Source organism: Triticum aestivum, chromosome 3A (genome assembly GCF_018294505.1).
Source record: "Triticum aestivum cultivar Chinese Spring chromosome 3A, IWGSC CS RefSeq v2.1, whole genome shotgun sequence".
In the NCBI taxonomy this organism is placed as follows: Eukaryota; Viridiplantae; Streptophyta; class Magnoliopsida; order Poales; family Poaceae; genus Triticum; species Triticum aestivum.
The window spans coordinates 303,455,239-303,480,870 of record NC_057800.1 but is presented as its reverse complement, the minus strand read 5'-3'; the positions used below and the strand labels follow the sequence as shown (position 1 = coordinate 303,480,870).

At 52.5% G+C, this 25,632-nt stretch overlaps 1 protein-coding gene across 9 annotated transcripts in view; it reads right to left on the bottom strand.

Annotated features, from left to right (window-relative positions):
• LOC123061212 (tetratricopeptide repeat protein 5) overlaps positions 1-25,632 on the bottom strand; it is a 39,086-nt gene that overhangs the window by 6,064 nt on the left and 7,390 nt on the right. For 6 of the 9 annotated variants that reach the window (XR_006428769.1, XR_006428768.1, XM_044484196.1 and 3 more), the window contains 7 exons: positions 25,532-25,589; positions 17,242-17,331; positions 12,545-12,639; positions 12,347-12,400; positions 12,102-12,257; positions 11,319-11,376; positions 11,111-11,225 (listed from right to left, as the gene is read on the bottom strand). Coding sequence is in view for 7 of the 9 variants with exons in the window: in XM_044484196.1 (XP_044340131.1) it covers positions 11,111-11,225; positions 11,319-11,376; positions 12,102-12,257; positions 12,347-12,400; positions 12,545-12,639; positions 17,242-17,331; positions 25,532-25,589 (626 nt within the window). In the remaining 2 variants the exon portion in view is untranslated. Of the gene's footprint in view, positions 1-9,964; positions 10,840-11,110; positions 11,226-11,318; positions 11,377-12,101; positions 12,258-12,346; positions 12,401-12,544; positions 12,640-17,241; positions 17,332-25,531; positions 25,590-25,632 lie in introns of those variants that run through there. The other 3 variants (XM_044484197.1, XM_044484198.1, XM_044484195.1) reach the window with 3 other exon arrangements.

Genomic DNA, 25,632 nt, shown 5'->3' with positions numbered 1-25,632 from the left:
TGTGCTTCGACATCATAAAAAGGGTGCTGAATCTTATCGACAAATATTAAAGGGCACACAGCTGTGCAATGGATTTTTTTTCTATCTTTCTAGTTGAACAAAGATAATAGCTTCTTTAATCTATTCAGAAATACTATTTGGCTCTGACCATACTATATTATTTCCTCTAATTTGCAATTGGTTGCATAATAACTATTCTGGAATATTTCTGTACCACATTTGCTACCTTGAGCATACTATCTATTTGTGAATCTGTGTACTGCGCTTCAAAATTATGTAGTTGTATACGGATTTTGGCATAGCGATCTGAGACCTTGTTTTTTGGTCTTGTGCTTCAGCCTTTGGAACTTCTTGGCCCCTAAAAGCACACGCCCAAAGACACACACATTGCTTTTTGATGAGCATGTGAGAAGGACTTCTAAAAATTGCACTAGAAGCAAAAAAATAAACACTGATCTTGGTGCTTCCTAGTTGCCTCAATCCCTCCCTCTTCGTGCGCGCGGCCACAGGCCGAAGCTTCATCACATCATGTCCGATTATGACTCCGCAAATAGGATAGATGATGAGCAATATCCGCCCATATCCGTCTATCTAGGTTTGTGGAACTATTTGTATAATTTCATATAGGATACTGAAGTGGAGCTAACTTGCTCAGCAATCCCTTGTGCCCGCCCCTTCGAAGACTCATCCAACCGGCTCCTGTACTCATGCCTTAGGTCATGTTGTACTTCTACATATTTGTCATGAGAACTTACTTTCAGAAGGTGCCCTCTTATTTCCTATGGATTATTTTGTTTGTTGTGTAACTTAAACTTGGATGTGTTATTTTCTTTTAGCTTGGAACAATTACTTCGTCTTGTAACATTCAACATAGAAAATCTCAGCATGTGATTGATGTTTGAATTCTTGTTGTTTTATATGCGCAGTTGTCTATCTATACTTATCATGTTTTATTGTGTGATTTGGTCATATGCATTTTGTTGATAGTCTAATTTGGATCTGGCTTGAGGGGTCGCCCAGATTATTTAATTTTGGTGGTCAAGCTAATTGTTTGAGAATGCACACATGATTGCAAGTACAGAGGCTAGATGCAGCAGGCTGGACGTAACAGAATTGTGTGTTAGAGCTCACGCATGGAGAGAAAGAAGGAAAGAGGTCTGGTTTGAAAAACTGAAGTTGGAAAAGATTTTGCATAATCAGCTATTCTGCCAAAACAGAGCTAATATGGAAAGTCTACTAGTATTGGGCCCAGGCTGATGCTTTTACAGATATAGACGAATTAATTAAAGATTAGGAAAAGCCTTTTTGGCTTATATGCCAAGGAAACAGCACGTCAGGAGTCCTACTCCAATTTGCCAAAGGCCACGCATACCCTTATATATGTGGGTACATGGCCGATTGAAGAATCAATCGATCCTTTTACAACCTTACGTTACTTTTTCTCCTACATTCTTTTCTTTCCAGCACCTAGCCCATAGCTTCTGCCCAGCCCTAGCAACACTAGGGTTTGGCTAATCTTTGATGTTTTGCATTGAAAAATGGTCGGTGGAGAGATGTGCTCCCGCGACTCGCCCCCTGCGCCCTCGCCGCCGGCGCCCAGTTCCGCCGCCACCCCGGTCTCGCTCCCGCCACCCTTGGCCCCCGCCTCCCCTGCCTCGCCTTCCGGCCATGCCCCGGTGCTCCGTTGGGCGGACCTGGCCGAGCAGGAAGATGTGGCATCCGGCCTCCCGGTGGTGCGCCGCGACCCACCGGCCCAGCCTCCCGTGACTCACTGGGAGAGTGCGCTGTCGCCTCAACGCGGCAGCCCCCCGGACCTCTCGCGGTCGCGCCGGCCTGCCGGTGCTGTCCCCTGGACCCTGCCCCGACAAAAGCCCTCCTTGGGACCCCGGGCCGCTCGCCGCCGCCGCGCTCCGGCGTGAGGCGTCGCGGGGCGGTCCGACCAGGGAGGCGCCCGCGTCTTGTGGCGTTCCTCGTCAGCGTCTGCCCCCTCCAGCTCGGCCACTTGCCCCCATCGCAGCCCGGTCGCTCCGCCGGCGGGCTTCCCGATGCTCCGGCGTGTGTCCCCCTTCCGGCCTTTCATTGCCGCATTCGGCTCGTCGTCCCCCCGGCTCTCGCCCCTACGCACCCCTCGACGGTCCAGGCCCACCCTGTCTTCGGCTCTGGCACCGGCCGCGGCGGAGGTGGCGGCGCCGAGGGAAACCCTCGCGCCCAACCTCCTGCCTCGCTGGCTGGGCCGGTCACGACCTGGGCCGGGCTCCACCTCGCAGGCCCCCACTCCCTCGCGGCTGGGCCTGTTCCCTGTGCCCACCCAGGAGACGGCCCACTCGGTCGGTTCGGCCATTTGGCTGCCTGCCGGCCTCCCCCGACACCCAATTCCGCACCGTCCCCCTGCTCCCACCCCCGAAACCCTACCCGCCGTCGCCCTCGCCCCCTGCGCCCGCCGCCGGCCCTCCCGGCCTCCTTCCAGCCTCGCTCGAGGCTCCCACCATGCCGCGCGCATGGGGCGACGAGGGCTCGCGCCCCAAGCGTCGGGCAGACGATTCCCGTGACCCCGCCCATCCATCCCCCGACGAGGTCCGCCACGAGGCTGACCTCCGCCGCCAGTTGACCGCGCGCGATAGCCGCCGGTCCCCTCACCGCTCCGACCGCCGTCCCCCTCCGCCTGCGGTCCGCCGCTCCCCCGCTCGTCGATCCCCGACCCGGGCTGACCGCCGGGACCGTTCACGGTCCCGCTCGCCCGTGTCGGCCGCTGACTGAAGATACCTGTCGACGTTCTGGGAACGGGGGTCCCCAGACTTGCTTGCCTGCGGCCTGCGGCGTGGCTTGAGTGGGGGCCCAGTGCGGCCCAGCTTCATCAGCTCAAGCTCAAGACACTCACAAGGGGCCAAGCCTTGCAGGGCGGACGACAGGAGGCTTCCTCAGGACCAACCTCATCAGGCAGGCTCGCGAGGAGGCGGAGAGATCAAGGCAGGGGCACCTCGCGAGGAGCTCGTGACGCAAGCCATGACGATCGAGATCAGGCGGGCGCCAGGCGGGCGTCGGCCTGCGCAGTGTCCTTGTTTCCCCTTCGGTGCAAAGGGAACAAGCACAGTCCAAGGCATCGGGCAAAGGTTACCATTCCGGTGCAACGAGACCAAGACCAACAGAGCGGCAGGACGGAGGTCACCGTGGAGCCCAAGACGGCGTCATCACCAGTGCTTTTGGCAGCCGAAGACCACCTTTGGTCAGGATAACTTGTACTAGATGTTCCTCTTCAAAATGGCCGATTGTTGGCGCCCTTCCCGCTCATTATTTGGGAAGAGGACCAGGGCCTCTATAAATAGGACTAGCCCCCGAATAGAAAGAAGAGGGAAAGAAAGAGAAAGAAAGAGAAAAGAGAAAGAGAGAGAGAGATCCGGACCAAGTAGAACACGCTTCACCAGCTCAAGAACACCTCTCGTGAGGCCGTTCTTCCCCCTATATTGTTCATCATCAGCCCCTGAGGCAATCCACCACACCACACACTGGAGTAGGGTATTACACCACATCGGTGGCCCGAACCAGTATAAACCTCGTGTCCTTTGTGTGTTCTTCTTTCCAGCCTAGATTTCTTGCGAGCCATAGAAGCGCGAGTCGGTAGGGGAAGGATATCCGTGCGCACCCCAGAGTTCGAACCTTAAGGGTCTGCCGGAACCCGAAATCCGACATTTGGCGCGCCAGGTAGGGGTGTGCTGGAATCCTTCTTCCTCCGTGTCGCGTTTCGTCGCCTCGCCGTTCAGATGTCAAACGACCCGGCTGCCAACGCCGACCGCTGGGCGGCGTGGCCCGCCCATGCCGTGTCGCCGGCTCAGGGCGACCTCAACCTTGCGCCTCAGGCAGCCCGCGCTCCGCAGGGCTCTGCGGGGCGCGGGCGACGCGGCCAGTCGCCGCCTGCCCTCACACCACGGTAGGTGCGGGCCGCAGCAAGGGCCTCAAACCACGCCGCGGCCACAGCGCCGCACACTCGACGGGAACAGGCGAACTCCAGGGCCGCGCTCACGGTGGCCCGAGAGTTGCTACGGTGCCGGCTGCTGGAGGGCGGCCGCGACGTGTTGTTGGAGCGAGTAGCTGAGCTCCTGGACGCCGCCGCCTCAGGAGCAACTCCTTTCTGCGTCCAGCTGCCGCCCCAGATCCAGGGCGGGCCGTATGGCGGCATTATACGTGCTCACGCAACTTCAAGCGGACTCCAGGGCCTGTTCAGCGCCAACGCCTCCGTCGACACCGGGCGACAAGTCGCGCCGGCCCCATCTCCGGCCAGCGAAGGGGTGCACGCCGAGGCCTTCGGCTTCGGCGGACCGCCGCGCTATCACCCCCAAGACGACGCTCCAAGCCAGACTACGTGGCATGCGGGGCGCTACGGCGAGGCCCACGAGGCGGTGGCCCCAGAAGCTTATGTGCCCCGCATGGTGGATCAGGGGTGCGCACTGGAAGAAGATCATGGCTCATTCCTCGGGCCAGGCTGGGGCGAGGAGGCGCCAAAAGCTAAGCTCTTTCAGGAACCCCAAGAGAGCCTCGACAACCGCACCGGCGACAGCAACTATCGAGTACCACTCATTCCTCAGGAGCAAGCTTATGCTAACCATGGATCGCAGGAGATACAAGTCGCCGCAGCAGATGGCTGCCTCAATGCTGCAGCCTCCTATCCCTCAGGAGGAGGGCGTAGGGGGCTGCAGGAGAGGGGCCGAGATCCGGGTTCGCCCCCGCGGCGGTCGGAGCAAGGCGCTCTCAGGAGGTAGGCCCTCTGCCGGGGAGGTGCCCCAGGGCCTCCCGTGGTCGTCGGGGGAACCGCTGGCGACCGCTCTACCCCATTGGCGTCGTCCTTGGTCTCCGGCCGCCGTCAATGGCGGTAGAGTGAGGCGCAAGGCGGGGCCCTCGTCAGGCGATATGAAGCAAGGCCGGTACCTATGAAGAAGGCCCAGTGCCTGTGAAGCTCGCCGCCCGTGACACTCTCACGTAATAATGAGTGGGGCTATACATGCCCCGGAGTCTCCGGAGAGCCGCCCTCGGGCCTCGGGGGCTCCCGCCCACGCCCAATGGCAGCACTTAGCTCCGCGCTGGTGAGAAGACGTCGAAGACTAGACTAGGTGCCGAACGCGGCCTTTTGCTTTTCACTTCTTCCTTGTTGACAAGTTTCTTCGGTTTGGATTTAAGTTGGATTTGAGCTCGAGACTTGCGTGTGTTTGGGGAAGGGGTGTTTAGTCTCGTTCGAGCAATCCCCGATTTCGGCTTTGCGTCCAAAGTTAGCGTCGGCTGCCCCCCCCCCCTCACGAGCCCCTCGCGAACCGGGCCGGGCCAGGCACGTCTACAGACGGGACCGCTGTCACCGCACCCTCTCCGGAGGTTCTCATCGCAGGATCAACAAGATAATCAGAAGACACCCGAGGCGCGACGGCCCCCGCAGGCCCGCTCGGGACTCGTCGGAGTCGAAAGGTAAACAAGTCAGCTGACCCATCACTGGGCTAGCAGCTAAGCTCACACGCAACGTTATGTTTACCAGGGTACTGATCGCAAACCTTTACATGAGGGCCTCCCCTCCCAAAATGCTCTTACATTTTTCAGGGCCGAGCCCGAACCTTCTTCATGCAGGTAAACGGCAGCGACATACGGTCAGTCGGACATATCACTCACCGCGTCTTCTGGGGCACCCCCGGAGGAATCACTGGCGTCGCTGACATCGTCGCCGCCACCGCCAACACCTCCGACAGCGCCAGGCTCGTCCACAACGCCGCCTTCATTGGCGGCCACGATCACGCCGTCATCGTCAGACGCAAAGGCCCTGACGAGGGCGTCCACGTTGTCCTCCACCCATTGCACCAGGTCACCCCGGACGGCTATGGGCACGGGTGCGATGGCAGCGTCGAAGTCGAAGTGGGGGTCCCTGCCCTGCAGATAGCTGAAGACACAGGAGAAGGCACGCCCGAGCAAGGCTCGGCTCCTCTCTTGGACAAGCCAACGGGACCTCTCGGAGCGGTTCTCCAGAAGCGTCACCACGTCGGTGAAAAACTGGAGGTTGCCGGCGTAGCTGGCCTCATGAGGCTCCTTAGCGGTAGCCTCGCAAATGTTGCCCAAAGCTGTGTTAGCCCTCTCCTTGAGCGTTCGAAGCATGAGGGCATGCACGTGTTCCAGAACCCGCCGCTGACGGATCTCGTCCTCATTCCGCCGCGCGATGGCCTCGGCGTCATCAACCCTCTGTTGGAGAAGAAGCAGCTTGGCCTGGGAAGAGGCTAGCTCCGCCTGCGCTATGCCAAGGGCGGCTGCGGATGAGTCCGCACGCCGCGTCACTTCAGCCAGTCTGGCCCTGAGGGCCGCAGTCCTACCCTCAGCCTCGGCCCTGAGCAGCCCCAACCTCGCTTCGCATTCGCGCTCGAAGGCTGAGCGAGCTTCCGCCACGCGGCGGTCAACCTCTTCCTGTGCCCGGACTTCGCGCGCAGCAACGTCATCCTCTGCCTGGGCCACGAGGTGCTCCGTCGTCTCCAACCGCTCAAGGTCAAGGTTGCGCTCGGCGGCCTCCAACATCAGCACCTCCTCGCGCTTCAGCAGCTCCGCCTGGTCGACGGGGGCCCCCTTCAGCGACTCAAGGGCCGCCTGGCGCAGTTCCACTTGCTGCTCCAGGGAGTTGCTCTAGGCTTGGAGCTCCCATGCGCGCTCCTCTGCATCTCTGCGCCGATGGTCTGCTTCCCGCGCCTCCTCGACGGCCTGGGAGCAGGCCTCCCGCGAAGCCACCAGCGATGCTTCAGCCTTCGCGTTGTCAATATCACGTTGGTGACGCGCAAGGGCGACGGCTACCTTCAGTTTGCGCCTCTCGTCAGCAAGGTGCAAACCTTCGGCCTCGAGGCGCGCATCCTCACCAGCAAGCTCTGCCCCGATCCGACACACCGCATCCGCCGCCGCCTGGAGGAACTCTTGGCGAAGGGCGCGACGCTCCCGAGCGCGCCTGAGCACGTCTTCCGCATCACCCTCTTCCACCAGAGTATGCGGAGGGCCCCGAGGCGGCATGCACCCTCCCGGCGCGGGGCTGGGGGCTGGCGCCCTAGCCATCGCCGAATGGACCCCTCTGGGAATCCAGCCTAGCGTCGGTCCACCCACGGAGGAGGAGCTGAAGGCAGACTTCAACCATTCACCCTCTATGATCAGAGGAGGAACGCGGGGCAAGCCAGATGTGCCCTAGGAGGATTCATGAAGAAAGGACAGCGGGCGCGTAGGCTCAAGGTGCCCGGTGGAACGGACCACTCCACCGATCGGTCCAGCGGCGGGGGTGCCGCTCGAGCTCGGCGCGCCCAGAGCCAGCGGAGAAGGCGAAGCTTTGGGGGCTGGCTCCCGGGCCGACTCGGCGAATTTGGCAGGATGGGGCCTGAAAGGCCACAATCAGCCGCAGGGATAGTAAAGTAATGAGCAGAGAAAGAAGAGGACTTACTCGTCCATGGCGAAGTACTTCCTGCGCTTCAACAAGCGGCAAGGGCGGTCGTCGCCACCCAAGGCCTCCTTCCGCTTGCGGAGGGCCTCGAAATCTACACGAAACCGACCTAAGCGCCCGACGCGGGGGTCAGCCTGGGGCGTGGAAGAAGCGTCAAGATGATCGGCGCCGAAGGAGCCGGCCTGGGGGACGCCATCAGGCGTCGCCTCGCGAGGAACGGCCGGGGCCTCGGGAGCCCCGGCCTCAAGAGCCGAGGGCCGCAACTCCGCGCCAGCTGCCGCTCCAGGGCGGGCCTCGGGAGGCGCCGCCTTCAGGGCTTCTCGCGGCATCGGCGCCTCGACATCAGTCGCCTCAGCTCCCGCGGCTGGGTTCTCGCGGGGCCCCGTGAAGCCAGCCGGGCACAGCCCCCGCTTGTCGAAGCTGGGCATCTGCCTCACAAAATCGGCCCTGCCAGAGCAAAGATACAAAAGGGCACCATCACGCCGAAGGCTGCTTGGGGAAGGATCGCCAGTCAAGACCCTTAGTACCGTCCGCAGCACTTCAGGCGCCAAGTCCTCCTCCTGAAGTCGCATGCAGTCTCTGTGCCCCGCAAAGTCCCACATCCGACAAGAGTGGCGCTGGAGAGGAGCAATGCGGCATTGGAGGAACTCCTTCACCACCTTGGGTGCAGTCACATTGAGCGCCCTCAAACTCTGGAAGCGGCACCAGACGAAGGCGAGCCGAGGGCTCGCCTTCGTCTCATGGTCCCAGCCCGAGTGGGGAACAGCAGGCGAGGTCGGGTGCGAGAGCAGAGGGTTGGGCACTCCGACGTCCACATACAGCCACCGCTCTCTGAACCTGGCCTCAGAAGGAGGAAGGCCGAAGTCGATCCCTGAAGCGGCCGTCTCTGGCACGGCAAAGAAGCCCACACACCCTGAGCACTGAGTGGGGTCGCTCAAGCGCAAAGAAAAGAAGTGGCGCGGCAGGGCAACGGAAGGAGGAATGCCTCGCAAACAAAAGCAAAGACAGCCAGAAGGGTAATGGACTCAGGCCCGAGGTGCATCATGCAGATCTGATAATGGGAGAGCACCGCATTGAAGAAAGTGGAAAAGGGGGAACCAGACCCGTCCACAGGGCATCGACGAAGAATCGGACCTCCGTGACGATCCTATCAAGGGAGGTATGGGACGCAGGCCAGACTGTGGTCCTGCCGCACTCGTTGAAGATAGTGGCAAGGGCAGAGCGGACCTTGTTCAAGGCTTCTGGATTGAGTATGATCGACCGATCAACGGCGGGGGCCGTCACCGGAGGTGAGCGAGGCGAAGGCGCGGGCTTCTTCCCCTTTCCTTTCTTTGTTGGCGCCATGGCGATGGAAAAAGGGAAGAGCTCGAGCCGGATTGGCGGCGGAGGTTGGAGCTCGAAGAAGAAGGAAAGGTAGGAGGCAAGCGAGCAGCGGAAAGGGGAACAACTGTGTGCAACTACGGGTCCGCTTAGCCGGGCGCGTAACAAGGCGTCGTGGGGAAGCGCAGACGCCCGCGTCCAACCAATCGACATGCGGCGCCCAAGGCCGCAGGCTATTGGGGCCCGCGGCGCTTCGCGCTTGCCCCTTCGCTTCTCTGCTAAGCCAAGCCCGGGCGCGCCTTGGGCCCGAGGGCTACTGTCAGCGTTCTGGGAACAGGGTTCCCCAGACTTGCCTGCCTGCGGCCTGCGGCGTGGCTCGAGTAGGGGGCCAGTGCGGGCCAGTGCGGCCCAGCTTCATCAGCTCAATCTCAAGACCCTCACAAGGGGCCAAGCCTTGCGGGGCGGACGACAGGAGGCTTCCTCAGGAGCAGCCTCATCAGGCAGGCTCGCGAGGAGGCGTAGAGATCAAGGCAGGGGCACCTCGCAAGGAGCCCGTGACGCAAGCCATGACGATCGAGATCAGGCGGGTGCCAGGCGGGCGCCGGCCTGCGCAGTGTCCTTGTTTCCCCTTCGGTGCAAAGGGAACAAGCACAGTCCAAGGCATCGGGCAAAGGTTACTATTCCGATGCAACAAGACCAAGACCAGCAGAGCGGCAGGACGAAGGTCACCGTGGAGCCCAAGACGGTGTCATCACCAGTGCTTTTAGCAGCTGAAGACCACCTTTGGTCAGGATAACTTGTACTAGATGTTCCCCTTCAAAATGGCTAATTATTGGCGCCCTTCCCGCTCATTATTTGGGAAGAGGACCAGGACCTCTATAAATAGGACTAGCCACCGAAGAGAAAGAAGAGGGAAAGAAAGAGAAAGAAAGAGAGAAGAGAAAGAGAGAGAGATCCGGACCAAGTAGAACACACTGCACCAACTCAAGAACACCTCTCGTGAGGCCGTTCTTCCCTCTGTATTGTTCATCATCAGCCCCTGAGGCAATCCACCACACCACACATTGGAGTAGGGTATTACACCACATCGGTGGCCCGAACCAGTATAAACCTCGTGCCCTTTGTGTGTTCTTCTTTCCAGCCTAGATTTCTTGCGAGCCATAGAAGCGCGAGTCGATAGGGAAAGGATCTCCGTGCGCACCCCAGAGTTCGAACCTTAAGGGTTTGCCGGAACCCGAAATCCGACAATACCAGCGCCGCCGCTCCCCCTCGCCCCTCCGTCGTCGGGAGGGCGACCGCTCTCCGGCCCGTGCTTCTATGGCTCTAGTTCCTAAACCGGTTGGTATGTGTACTATTTCCTGATGTTGGTATGTGTACGGAATAATTTCTGAGGGTGTGCAGTAACCGGTTTCAGAGTTCAGGGTTGAGTCTTAAACAAAGCAGTAACTTGAGGGTTAAAAGGTGGACTTCTCTCTTCTAAATATAGCTTGTTCTAACCAGAGGTGGCTCTGACAGGGCCTACACATAGCAACATAGGAGGGGCAGCCACAGCATGTGTGTTGCTCACAGGTGGAGAGGCGTGGTGGTGCAGAGACATGCAGGACACAGGTGGTGGCGGTGGAGGAGGCATGGGGAGGTTGTCACAAAAAATAAAAAACCTAGGTGGCAAGGTGGGTGTGTGGAAAGGCTCCAGCCAAAGTTCCACAAGTAGTGGTGGAATGGGTGTGGGCTCGGTGTTAAGTGCGGGGCTCAGAACAGAGCACTATGTACTGCATTGTATACAGCTGCAAACTCCTGTCAGTTTTGAATCTGTACTGCTCTTTATATGAATTTTAGGGTTACACATTTTGCCAAGAAAGAGCATAACTGCCACCTACCGTGGGGATGGCCTTGGGACCATGTGGATTATTGTGGCGACCAAATAGCATGATGCAGCACAGTGAGTCGCAGTGCATCGACAGTATTGATTTATACTAGTGCAAATCCTGCTCCTCATCTTTACTATTAAGCAGAAGTTCTTAGCTGTATTTAATCTCACTTATGAGGTGGAGGATCAGCATATGTGGACACCATCTTCTTCGGGAGACCTAACGACCAAATCAGCGTATCGTCATTTCTAGTTACACTAGTACAAAGAGCTCAAAATCCGTACAAACTAGATGATGCATCATAGAGTAATTTCTGTACTGAAGCTGCTGGTACAGCAGACTGTTCAAGCATACACAATAAAAATTCATGTTTTATTTTTTTAGATAATTCCAAATGTTCTGAAACAACGCAGTATGATGATAACAAAAATCAAGTTATAATGGAGCAAGCATAAGAAACTTATTGAATTTAAGGACTGAGAAAACTTACAGTGGAGCATCATCGTCATGTCTTATCCAAAGAACCACTTTACACACAACAGCAACTGTCTTGTTCAAACCTCCTGATAGGATGCTTATGGTTGCTTTCTTGTGGAATAACTTGACTATGATGGCATAGAGGGAGAAGTTAAACAACAGTAGAACAATTTTAACACAGTATACAACTTCAATGTTTGCAGTGCCAAAAAGAGTATTACAATTGACTTCATTCAGAGATGACACCAATGATGCTGATCTCTTGGGTCGTAGTCGTCCCTGTGAAAGAAGTCATAGGTAGAAACTTTTGCACCAACAGACAAAAAATAGTTTTGAAAACCACAATAATGGTGTGCTTTAAGTCATTGCATTAGCATCGGAAATAGTTGGGCGAATAAAATTTGAATCGTGGAAAGCATGTGTGCCACTTAGGGCTGTTAATGGTTTGGGCTCAAACCATGAACCAAACCCAGACTAAACTTCCTTCGCAGTTTTCTAGGACCAAGGTCAAGGTCGTGTCAGAACCACTGAACCCATCTCTATCCAGGTGATCAGCCTGCTAATCAGTGGCACCACGGACCTTGTCCACCACGACAGCGGCAGCTACCAATCTCCTCCACCACAGCCTCAAGGGATGATTCCTTAGACTGGTGACTTTGCCATTGCTGCAGTTGCCACTGTAAGATCTTGTTCCATTGTCGCATTCGCCACGGTGAACGCAAAGATGTGTTGCTAACACTTAAAAGGTATGAGTTATGGGCAAGCTGAAACTATAAACCTGACAAGAGCACTCTCACACTAAAACTGAGCATGGAATTGATGTTGTAACAAATGTTATCGTATCATTTCATCTAGGTTGTACTGAATCCCATGAAAAAATTTAACTTCTACATACATGCATAACCATTAAGTAGCATCACACGATCGAGACTAAAGCTCAAATGAGACCAATGAGACAATTCTGTTAGTTCATGTCCAGTGCTGCAGTTTGCAAGTGCACTTACTATAGTTACAGAAGGTACCTTCGTTGCATTCTCTAACTTATCAAGGAGATTGATGATCTTCTGAACTTCTATGTCAGCCCTGAGAGCAGGATCTTTTAACGCAGCAGCTTCAAATCCGCGAAGGGCACTTTCATAGTTCTCTAAGTATTTGTAAGCCTGGAAGGAACCAAAAATATTATGGAAATGGAAAGTATTGGTGGAATTTTTAGCTGACTCTGCTACCCATTAAAGATCTGGCTACTCACTGTGGCACAATTATAGTAGAGGTCTGGATTTAGTTTCATAGTTTCATCCTTCTCCTGAAACAATTTATTGAAACAACATAATACATGCTTTACATTTTGAAAGAATGGAAATCGATATAAAAAAATCCATCTCATAATTTAAGAAATTACAATTTGCAAACTAATAAGATGCGCAGAAGTATGACATGCACAACTTACAGCATTTTGATATGCTTTGATCGAATGATGAAGCCTAGCTTTGTCCCAGGCTCCGCTCGCAAAGAAGCTTGTGAGGTATGCATTACCCAGATTATCTATATACAGGAAAAGGCAAGTGAACGGTTGTTGAAATGGTAACCTTGCTGAAAAAACTGAAATTACATCTCAGAATAGTCAGTAGAAGTTGTTTCAGCAAGACAATCATTGGTCATTACATAATGCTAGCCTAAACAAGCGGAGGAAAAAACAGATTTAATGTACTCATAAAGCAAAAGAATAATTTATCTTTTGTTTCTTTCGATACTACTAGTGACCCTGCCTTGTTAGCTCCCTTTTTCTCGAACGACCTGTTAGCTGTTTTCATATATATAACTTCTAGTAATGCCAGGAACAGAAACCTTTCGCATTTAAATGTGGGCTGAGTACCACTTCGGCTGCGTTTGTCATTGCAGTTAGTTGAAACTATCTTTTGTTTAGAAAGAATTATTTCAGCACAATATAGTTCAGCAACCACAAACTAAGCCATCATCTAGAAGTGGCGCCTAACTTAAAGAAACTATTCATATGGAATATTCACATATGGCATAATTTGTCCGAGGAGAGATGATTGAGAGAAGGAATATTAGTATTAGCATTGGGGGGTGTTAAGGAGTATTAGTATTGGTCTATTGAGTCTGTATTAGTCCCTTGTCCTTCATGTCTTGTGTAATATATTATACATTATGCCCCTTGGGCTATGCATAGAGATAAGTTGCATCCATAACAACCCCTACTACTTCCACAGCCAAAGCACCTTCCACTTCTGCTTCTCGGTAGTGGTGCATAATTCTCCTTTACCAGTGCTGCTCTTGCACAGAAAATCAAGGAGTAGCTACCCTTCCTTCCCGCCGAGAAGGTCTCAAGGGTTGTGGTGTCGGGCAAGTTTCACTCTGCGAGCACTCAAGTCAAACCTCTTGCCAAGGACGTGAAAGCCATCAAGGCACGGATAGAGTATGATGAAGCTGCCATGCGATCTAGCGATGATCATGAGCATGATGACATCATGACAGTGACCTGCACCTAGAGTTTGTTGGTGACCACCACCTCCTTTGGCAACCGGATTTTCTTCGGTGACTATTCACCTCTAGTTCAAAAAGATCCCCCGTCAGCCACCACTACCGAGATCAAAGCCATGACCTTCCTCCGAACTCCTTCCACGATCATCAACAACGAGACTGCCGTAAGGGCATCTTCGCCTCCGGATGTTGATCAAGCTTAGTCTAGTGGGATGATAGTCCTCTCACTTTTTGGTGTCTTGATGCCAAAGGGGGAGAGGGTGTAATTCTAGACTAGTTTCGTGCTTTTTGGGAAAGAGCTTTCCAAGGGGGGCAGTTGTTTAGGAGTTGGTATTGTTGAGTGACCAGTCTTGCTACTTTAACTGATTCTTATGACTTGTAAACTCTTAAGTTCCATGTTATGACGTTGTAAGCAACTTTGCACTTGCGCTTTATGCTTATGCTTTAGTGCATCTTTTGAGGTCATTAACAAGTGTTTTATCCCATGTTTGTTGCGTGGTAGAGAGCATATTTACATTCTTGTACACACTATGTATTCTCACGGATTCTATAGTATAGAGAGTTTCTCACATTCTCAAAAGATTGTTGTGCATTTGCATTTCAAAAGCAAATTCTAAATAATGCACAATTTTGGGGGGAGCTCCCATATATCATATATATGTAATTATAACTTTGTACACTTGTTGCATATCTTTCGCGAAACTTTAATAAATGTCGTCATCAATGACCAAAAACAGGGAGACTGAAACTGCATCTATTGCCACCTAGGGGGTTTTGCATTATATGACAACATGATTAAAGGGACTAATGGTTGGTGACCCCCACTTCTTCAAGGACAAGTGTTAGCAAGGCTAAGGACAAATTTTTAGTTGTTAGTGATCCAAGATCACATTGAGTCCATAGGTATGTCTATACCATCAAAAGGGAATCAAGTATGTGTAGTGATGAGCTTCTTGCTATGTGCTTAAAGATCGAAACCCAAAATCACCCAAAAACCTCAACCATTTCCCTAATATTCTCGCTCTCTTTACACTGTTAGGAGCCACCAAGCCAGATTCATTCAGAGAGATAGTCGTTCCAAAACCCTTGCCCATCAGGAGCCTACATGACAACTCCACTCAAAGCCACCAAAGCACTCGTGCAAGCCTCTGTACATCGGTCTGAACCTATGAACCATCGCCGATCGGAAATTCCGAATGAGGTCCAGTAGCGCGCGCAGGTGTGTCAATGCCAGTTGAAGCCTCTGGATACTTTCTACTCAGACACTCCGAGCTATACAAAAGTTGCCTCTTTGCAGTTCAGTCGGAGCCTCCATGCTGATCATTCGGTGCCTCTGAGCTGTACAGAGAAGTGTGCAACAGTCAGATATTTTAGGTCTAACCTATACATACCCTAACCCTGTCCCACCAAGTTCACTCAAGCGCTTCAACTCAAACATCCACTTCTAAGAGAGAAGTTAAGTGTTGTGAGGACTTGTCTACTACAGTTATACTCACAGCCCCCAGCCACACCTCCTCAAGTAACAGAAAGACAAAGACTGATCATCAGACCTCACACACGTCAATTAAATATCAGCTACTCCCTCCGTCCGAAAAAACTTGTCCCAAGCCTGTTCCTCAAATGGATGTATCTAGCACTAACTTGGTGCTAGATACATCAATTTAAGGGACAAGTTTTTCCGGACGGAGGGAGTACATTCAATTCTAAGAACTTACACTAATGCTCATGAGAATATGACTCAACTAAATCAAATATGTTTATATTACTCCCGCCGTTCCTAAATATAAGTCTTTTTATAGATTTCAATATTGAGTACATACGGATGTATATAAACGTAGTTTAGAGTGTAGATTCACTCATTTTGCTCCATATGTAGTCCATATTGTAATCTCTAAAAGGACTTATATTTAGGAACGGAGGGAGTATTAAGGAATAAAGCACCTAGCATGGACGAGAGGGGCAAGCACTGCAGCATGAGCAAGCATACGAGGAATGAAGATGGCCCTTCTAGTGAGGATAAGAGGATTTCAAGACTTTGCGTCCGCCATGATGACACATGGAAACATGGATGAAATATACAAGACGACACTTCATAACTTTGTCCATAATCATCCATAGGTGTTGTGTGACCTCGCTTTTAGGCCAGGCCCACAAAATAATGAAATACAGAACAATAAGCAGTTTTTAGAGTCCGTATTAGTGGAGAAAACGGACTTAGGGTTGATTTCGGCACCCTCCTTGGGCTGGCCGAATTTCCCCTTTGTGCCACCAAAAATACCACCCCTAAGGCATCGTTTAGAATTGGGTTTGGTTTACTCAAAAGCCAGCCAATGTTCCAACTTCATGTAAACTGACATGTCCAACGCCATTAGCGAACCGCATTTGGAACCCCAGTTTAATCAATCCTTAGTTTGCAATACTTAGATTGCTATTCTTAGTTCTCTTTTGTTCTCGGTCAAACACAGGGGATTAGACATTCATGGGCAGGCTGGACGTGCCTCTGACATCATCGGTAACCCCAAGGATACAAGTCTAGCGGTAGGGTGCACCATCTAGTGTCTGGTGTAGTTAGGTAGTCAAGGACCTAAAGGTCGATTCAACGCAAATCGAATAAGTGCCTCCCACCGAAAGATTAAACACCCTTGTGGCTATCATTGCGCTGAGTTCAAAAAGCATTCTACTCCAACATCCACGTCAAACCTTTGAATATCTTCTCTCCTATTTGCTCTCAAGTCTATCTTTCAAACATCCAAACTCTCCAAATCCAAAGATCTATCCTATGACAGTTTGAGTGTGGAGGAGATTATCTTATGAAGCATAACCAAGGGATTCGTCAAAAAAGAAAGGGCAGCCCGGTGCACGTAGCTCCCGCTTGCGCAGGGTCCGGGGAAGGGTCTGACCACTTTGGGTGTATAGTACGTAGCCTTTCCCTGCATTTCTGTGTTTCCCAGGACTCGAACCCGTGACCTCATGGTCACAAGGCAACAGCTTTACCGCTGCGCCAAGGCTCCCCTTCAAGGGATTCATCAAAGGCAACCTTATATTGTAAACTTTTGAGGGTGTGCGCATCCTAGATCGACTAGGTGTGCTTGGGAGCCTTCAAGGTGTGAAGGCACCAAGAAATTTGTGAGGGCTTGGAGATCATATCCCGAGTGAGACTTGACCTTTGTAGTCTATAAGCCACGGTGGAATAGATTGGTCTGCGCTTGGTGGGCCTGTGGGCGACCGAACCAAGACCTACAACATGTCATGCAATCAGATGTTCTGACATGCAAAACTGAAGGTTAGAATTACCATGTTTTAATAATTTCTAGAGAATAAGAAAATAAAAACTAAAAGCAATTTATGCCCTAGGAGGCAGAACATGCTTAAGAACATATTCCTGGTCAGAAAATAGGTTAAAGATCTTGAGTGGCCATTTTAGATTTCTGATTATGCATCCATACAGCTAACTCGAGCTCAAGGTCATAAAATGTATTGATAATATGCAAAAATCACATAATCAATGCATCTTCAACTCAAAAATCACCTACTATATTTTATCAGCAAACTAACATCATGGAATTAAAACTACAATACCATCTCTAGCTAGGTAAGAGCACAGAACATATGCAAATATATTTAGAAACAAGGGACTCGTACACCAGGAATTTCCATCTTTTATGTCCAGCATTACAGCTTCTTTTGCATGATTAATGCTCTCTTCCACTAACAACACTTGGTCTTCACTAGCTGCAGATGCAAATAGAAAATACATGAGTGCAACGAGATGAAAATTTGCCGACACCAAAAATCAGCTTCCATCAAACTAGGTGCAAAATATTATCTAAGAGAAAAAAAAACTCATGCACAGAAACAATCAACAATAGATAATCCAACACATCAGAAAATTATGTTGAACTTCCCCAAAATAATAACTCTTAACCAATAATGCCTAGTCCTTTTTGTAAAGCGGATCAGTGAGCAAGAGGCTAATCTGAACACCTATGAGAGAAAAGGACATACCATAAATTAAAGCTCAGGGACCACCCATGAAGTTCTCAAATTCTACTCAATTTAGTGACAACTCCATCAAAAAGGAAACTAACCAATTCAAGTCAAAGTCTGTTAGCCTAAGTAATCTCATGCAGTAGTGTAGTTTTTCTTTCTGTTGTGAAATAATGCATGCTTGGACATGTACGTAGTGGAGAGCTGCGTCTCTCCGTAGGATACTCCCACCTCCTGGTCATGGTCTCTGGTCGATCCAGTCGCTGGATGGAGCGACACTTGCGGATCGCAGCAGCCTGGCCGGGAGGTGGTTAGTGGAGTCCTGTATGATGCATAAGATGAGGAATAACAGAACAGAAAACGCTGCGCGTTGTGGCAGCACAAAACTCTCTCTCTCGCGCAAGGTCATCTCCTTCCTCTCTCTCTCTCTGTCTCGTTGGCAACTACATTTGGTATCAGAGCCTAGGCGTTTGATCCCTGGCGCGGCGGCGATGTGTGATCCGTCGTAGTGATGTCCGGTGACGAGTCAGACGGGAAGAACAAAGGCGGTGGCAAGTCGCCGCCGAAGACGCCAACATCCACAGCTCCGCTCGCGCGCCTCACCGGCAGCGGCGAGATCAGGGAGGTTGAGCACGTCGTGCGCGAGGAGGCGGGGGCGTCCATGATGCTCACGCGCACCAACTACATGGAGTGGGCGCTTGTGATGCAGGTCAAGTTGCAGGTCGCCTGGGTCTGGTCCGCGGTGACCGGCGACGTCGCCGACGAAAACGACGACCGGCGCGCGCTGCAGATCATTCTCACCGGCGTTCTACCGGAGATGCTGCGCGTGCTGGCCGCCAAGGACACGGCGAAGACGGCGTGGGAAACGATCCGGACGATGCGGATGGGCAGTGAGCGCGCCCGCGAGGCCAAGGCGCAGGTGCGCCGGCGAGAATTTGAGGATCTCCGGTTCAAAGACGGAGAGTCCGTCGAGGATTTCGGGCTGCGTCTCGCCGCCCTCGTCGCAAAGTTGTTCAGAAATTTCTTCGTGTGGTGCCGCGGAAGTATCGCCCGATGGCCATGGCGATTGAATCACTGATCGATATGAAGACCATGACGATCGAAAAACTCGTCGGGCGCTTCTCGGCTTGCGAGGATCACTACGACCTCGACTACGCCACGCAGTCCACTGGGCTGCCTCATGCTGACGCACGAGGAATGGATGGCCAGAGAAAAACAAGGCGGTGGCGGCGGGTCGACATCCAGCGCGGGCAGCGGCAAGAACAAGTCACCAGCTAAACCCAAAGGCGCGGGCGGCGGCAAGCCTGCGTCAGGAAACCAGGGTGCAGGCATCGGGCGGCTCAGGCGGCAAGAAGAAGAAAGGGAAATGCCATCACTGCGGCATCCCGGGGCACTGGAAGAAGGAGTGCCGGACGTGGCTCCGTGAGCAGGAGCAAAAGGGCACCCAGGAGCAGGCAAACCTGGTGCAAGCCGGCGCAGATCACGACCCAGGTCTGTACATGGCCGTGGTCACCACCGTTTCCACGCCTCAGATCGCCGCGCCGCAGGAAGTCTTCCTCAACGAAGAAAAGGTAATGCCAATGCCCTCGCCGAACGGAGTGTGGTACTTCGACACCGGCACCAGCAGCCACATGACGGGCGACATGAAAGTCTTTGCGTCGCTTGACGAAACTGTGCACGGCACGGTTAAGTTCGGCGACGGCTCTGTGGTGGCCATACGCGGACGCGGCTCGATGGTCTTCCACTGCCAAGGCGGAGGGCAGCGCGTGCTCACGGGTGTTTTTCACATCCCGAGCCTGCGCACGAACATCATGTCAGTTGGACAGCTGGACAAAGCGGGCTGCATCGTCAACATCCAAGCTGGCGTGATGACCATCCAGGACCCAGGACGGCGCACACTGGCACACATCCATCGCTCTGGAAATCGTCTGTACATTGGCGCGCTCGAGATCGACGCGCCCAGGTGCATGCTGGCGCTAGGAGACGACGTGACCTGGCGTTGGCACGCGCGCATGGGGCATCTGCATTTCCGTGCTCTCCGCACTATGTCATCGAAGCAGATGGTGCAGGGCATGCCAGTGATCGACCGCGTCGAGGAGTACTGTGATGGGTGCGCTCTCGGAAAGCAACATCGCACGCCGTTCCCACAAGTCGTCGCGTACCGCGCAGAGCGCGGGCTAGAGCTCGTGCACACTGACCTTTGTGGGCCGATCGAGCCGACCACACCTGGAGGGAGCAAGTATTTTCTGCTGATCGTGGACGACTATAGTCACTACATGTGGTTGGAGCTGCTCAAGTCCAAAGATGAGGCCTTTGCAAGGTTCAAAAAGGTGCAAACTCTCGCGAAGGCAGAGGGAAATTGCAAGCTGCGCGCGTTCAGATCTGATCGCGGCGGCGAGTTCAACTCCGGCGAGTTCAAGGTCTACTGTGAAGAGATCGGTGTCAAACACTACACCACTGCTCCGTACTCGCCGCAGCAAAATGGAGTGGTAGAGCGGAGGAATCAGACGGTCGTGGAAATGGCCAGATGCATGTTGAAGAGCATGGACATGTCGGCGTACTTCTGGGCGGAGGTGGTGAGAACCGCCGTGTATGTGCTCAACCGCGCGCCCACGCGCAGTCTGGAGGGTGTCACGCCTTATGAAGCGTGGCACGGCCGTAAGCCCAACGTGCAACACTTGCGCACGTTCGGGTGCACGGTTCATGTCAAGAACGTTGGCCCCGGCGTCACCAAGCTCAACGACCGCTCAACGGCAATGGTGTTCATCGGATACGAGGAAGGTTCCAAGGCCTACCGTGTGTACAATCCTACAACGAAGGTGCAGGTAACACGAGACGTGATCTTTGAAGAGAGCAGGCCCTGGACATGGCGTGCACCGGGGGCGGCAGAGAATCGTGCCGCGCCGACCACCTTCACAGTCGTGTACACCACTGCCAGCAGGGTCTCCGGCGTGTGCCTCGACACCGCAACGGTCCCCATCGCCAACAACACCTGCATTTACGGCCTCTCCTGCTGGGGCGATCACGCCCGCCTCGAGTGCATCAGGGACATCACAGTCCGCTCCGGCGACACCTACAGCAGCAAGCGAAGATTGCTCGGCCACGCCTCAGTCACACGACTCCAGACACGACGCGCCAACAAGACAGCCGGTTCGCTACCGGAGCTTCACAAGTGTGCTGGAGGAGACTGAAGATCAGGCAGTGCGCGAACAGTTTGAGCGCTGCCTGCTCGTGCGCTGTCTGTTCAGCGCGGAGGAGCCACGTGAAGTGGATGAAGCGCTAGCCAGCAAGGCGTGGAAAGGCGCCATGGATGTCGAGATGCAGTCCATCGTCGACAATGGCACATGGAAACTCGCTCAGCTCCCGGCTGGACACAAGGCGATAGGACTGAAATGGGTTTTTCGTGTCAAACGTGATCCGGCAGGCAATGTCGTCAAGCACAAAGCTCGCCTCGTCGCAAAGGGGTACGTCCAGCGTCAGGGGGTGGATTTGGAGGAGGTCTTCGCCCCCGTAGCTCGCATGGAGACAGTTCGACTGCTGCTGGCCCTCGCCGCGCACTCTGGCTGGGAAGTTCATCACATGGATGTGAAGTCAGCCTTCCTAAACGGCAATCTCACTGAGGAAGTGTACGTTGCTCAGCCACCCGGGTATGAAGTTGCAGGCCAGGAAGGAAAGGTACTCCGTCTGCACAAAGCACTGTATGGTCTGCATCAGGCACCGCGGGCGTGGTATGCAAAGTTCGATGAAACTCTCACCTCCCTTTGTTTCACGCGGAGCGCTCTGGAGCATGCAGTGTACCGACGAGGTAACTCACAATCATACTTGTTGGTTGGAGTGTATGTAGATGATCTGATCATCACAGGAACCGCAGCAGCAGACATTATCTCTTTCAAAGAGCAGATGCAGCAACTCTTCAAGATGAGTGATCTCGGGCTGCTAAGTTACTATCTGGGCATAGAGGTAGGACAAAGCAGCAGTGGAATTACTCGAGTCAGAAGAGCTATGCGGGCAAGATTCTGGAGATAGCAGAGATGAGCAACTGCAACAGTTGTCACACGCCGATGGAGTGTCGCCTGAAACTGAAAAAAGAAGATGACGGTGAACTGTTTGATGCCACTCTGTACCGCAGGGTGATTGGGAGCCTGCGCTATCTTGTGAACACGAGGCCAGACATTGCACATTCAGTGGGTATTGTAAGCAGATTCATGGAGAAGCCAAGCACTCATCACTGGGCAGCAGTCAAACAGATACTAAGGTATATCAAGGGCACAATGCACTACGGGTGCAGCTACAGGAGAGGACATGGAGCCGCTGAACTGATTGGATTCAGCGATAGCGATCATACTGGGGACGCTGGAGATCGGAAAAGCACTTCTAGACATGTTTTCTTCCTCGGTAAAAATCTGGTTACTTGGAGCTCTCAAAAGCAGAAGATTGTTGCTCTCTCTTCCTGTGAAGCAGAATACGTTGCAATAGCAGCTGCCACTTGTCAGGGACTGTGGCTGAGCCGGCTGCTGGAGGACATCGTAGGTACCTCGCCAGCGAAGTTCAAATTACTGGTGGACAACAAATCAGCCATAGCTCTGAGCAAGAACCCAGTTCATCATGATCGAAGTAAACACATCGACGTTAAGTTTCACTTCGTGCGAGATTGTATGGAGAAGAAACAGGTGGAGATAGATCATGTTGGGACTCAGGATCAGCTGGCCGATGCACTCACCAAGGCGCTCGGGCGCGTTCATTTCATCGAGATGCGGCAAAGACTTGGGATGATCGGCGTAGTGCAGTGAGATTAGGGGGTGAAATGTTAGCCTAAGTAATCTCATGCAGTAGTGTAGTTTTTCTTTCTGTTGTGAAATAATGCATGCTTGGACATGTACGTAGTGGAGAGCTGCATCTCTCCGTAGGATACTCCCACCTCCTGGTCGTGGTCTCTGGTCGATCCAGTCGCTGGATGGAGCGACACTTGCGGATCGCAGCAGCCTGGCCGGGAGGTGGTTAGTGGAGTCCTCCTGTATGATGCATAAGATGAGGAATAACAGAACAGAAAATGCTGCGCGTTGTGGCAGTACAAAACTCCCTCTCGCGCGCGCAAGCTCATCTCCTTCCTTCTCTCTCTCTGTCTCGTTCGATCGGCAACTACAAAGTCAAGATTATCTATGGAGCAAGGCTTATACAACGGAAATGGGACTAAGCAAAAAGCACAAATTTAAACTATCAAAGTCTGATTTGTGTTAAGGAGTATTACTATTCGTCTAGGTGTTCGTATTAGTCTAGATTTCCTTTCTTGTACTCCAAGTCCCCCGTACTATATATTTGCCCCTTAGACTATGCAATAGATGCATTCATAACATCCTATCATGCACCCAGGTTTAGGAAAAAAAATCAGACATCCGCAACTCGTCCTCTCGATCACCTCCCTCAGCCTCTCCCCCGATCTCATTCTTATCAAATGGATTCCACTCCTCCCTATCGATTCTTTTTTCGGTCCTATGGATGATCCCCTCCTCTCCGGCATGAAGCGGCTAGCCCGTTTTTGTACTCAATCTCGACCGTTTCCCAGTCTTCCCCCGTTCCCATCATTTTTCACGGTCCAAGCTTCCAATGGCCATCTCCTTGACTGGATCGACATCATAGCACATGGGTGCTGGAAGCTAGAGTCCCTGGGTCGAAGCCATCTTCTCCCAAGATAGTGCTAGGATCAAAGAGCCCCTGGATGATGCCTCCATTGATAGTGCTAGGATCAAAGTTGTCGGAAATCCAATGGAGCACATCGATGCTCCACTCTGGTGTTGTGTTGAAGCAAGAGTCCCCGCCGAATATGTGATGCCTTGGTCGCCACCACTCATCATTCGCATCTTCAGGCCGCCCTCATCCACTAGGACCTCATGCCACCTCTAGCTAGACATGTGTCGTCGTCGCCGTCCCTCCCTCCATCCCTCTGAATTGCAAGATCCTCTTTGTGAGTTCCTTCCTTGTCTTTCTGGAGAAGGCTAGATCTATTTTTCTCTATCTTTGGCTTTGGCGGCATCGGGTGGGTCCCTAGTCACACCTTATATACTGGCATGGCTAGGGTTACACAGCTTGACCCGGGATGGTTCAGGGCCTCGAGACCTACGCAGCTTCACATCTCGGGTCTTGTATCTTGTCTGCATCTACTTCGGGCTCGCGACCCTCTCCGGGCTGAGTACTCTAACTTCATCTGTCATGGGATCGCCCTTTCAAAGGGACCAAGGGAGCCCTCGGGATCATGTCTCGCGTTCTTTGCTCTACAACCTCATTAGTAGCCCTCGAGTGCTAGGCGATCTTTTCTTTGCAAATTGTGTGGGACTTGTTGGAACTCCTTTACACAACTCTCGAGCCTTTTGGAGAAACCACTGATTTTATGGATGCAGCTTATCTCTATTGCATAGCCCAAGGGGTATATACATATTACACAAGACTTGGGTACAAGAAAAGAGACATAGCCTAACAAGGACTGCTAGACCAATACTGATACTCCTTAACATGGTGGGATCGCATGGCATGAGAAATATAAAAGCACAACAGACTTGGTAGACACAATGGAAAATAGAACAAAGCTACTCCCTCCGTTCCTAAATATAAGTCTTTTTAGACATTTCAAATGGACTACAACATACGAATGTATGTAGACATATTTTAGAGTGTAGATTCACTCATTTTGCTCCGTATGTAATCACTTGTTGGAATCTCTAGAAAGAGTTATATTTGGGAACGGAGGGAGTAGAAGCTAGGAAGCACACATGAGACAATGATACATGAGCCATCGTGTTTGCAAAAGAGGCTACGTAGGAGGTAGTGCGGATAAGATGCTTCCGAGGAGCAGCGGAAAAGAGCAACTAGCGGACGAGCGCCCAACACCAGTGGAAGGTGCATGTGCGAGATGGAGTCGGCAAAGAAAACCGTCAAAAAATGACCAAGCGTCGAGGAAGAAAGACAGTGCCTCATGATGACATTTTTTCTTGATTTTCTTAGAATATCGCCCAACACAGATGGACATGCAATCAGGAGAAAACAGGTGACCAAGAAGTAACAGGCCCAAGCACTAGCAACACCCAGCTAGCACAGCCGTACACAACATCGGGGGCAACTTGAAAGGAGATTCCTAGCAATGGTGGCGGTGGCCGGAAGGGCAGAAACAATCTGTGGGGCATCGATCGGGGCAGGAGCGACATGGATGGCGGAGAAGGGCCTAACTGGCGTGTGTAGGCAGTAAGCTGGTCGCATTCGTCGATTTGGGAGATGTTGGGCGGTGGAAAGGAGGCGGCAGCCCACGTCTGACCAGTAGGGCACACGTCTGGAAGTGGGCACACGCTTGAGCAGGGGTGAGCACGTGGCGTTGAGCCCAGGAGTCGTCAACTCGGGTAGGAGTTCCTCCCTCCCTCTCTCTCTCTCTCTCTCTCGTCCATTCCGACTTCCCCCATGCTCGTCCCTCCGAACAAACTCGACATCCTCTTGACGGTACTGCCGAAACGAATCTATATTGGCCTATGTCTCTTTACTTATTTGTTTTAGTATAGATTTCCTTCCTTGTACCCCAAGTATATTGTACTACATGTTTGCCCCATGGGCTATGCAATACATCTAAGTTGCTCCTCTAACAACAGGCACAATGGCACAATAACATCAGCACTACAACTAATAGCCAATGCTTCGATACAATACTAAGTCTCGTGATAGTCTTGTTAAAAACTTCTTTACTTATCATCCAAGTAATGCTATAAGATAATTTGAGCAAAAATGGCAGATTAATTTTATTATCTCACACAAAAAAGAGCAAAAAAAATTCTTGTAATTGTATACAAAAAAAAAACAGATTATGCATGCCTAGCTATTCATCGGTGGAGTTAGGACGGTGGCATAGTTTGCAATAGAACTTTGAACTTTGAAAAACCATCGGTTGAGTGATAGAAGACATCCTTACATTGAGCCATACTCCTTTCAAGCATTGAGAGTTGACATAGTATTTTCTTATCTGCGCCCTGCCAAATGAAATTATGCTCTGGAGAATTAAGAAACATATAA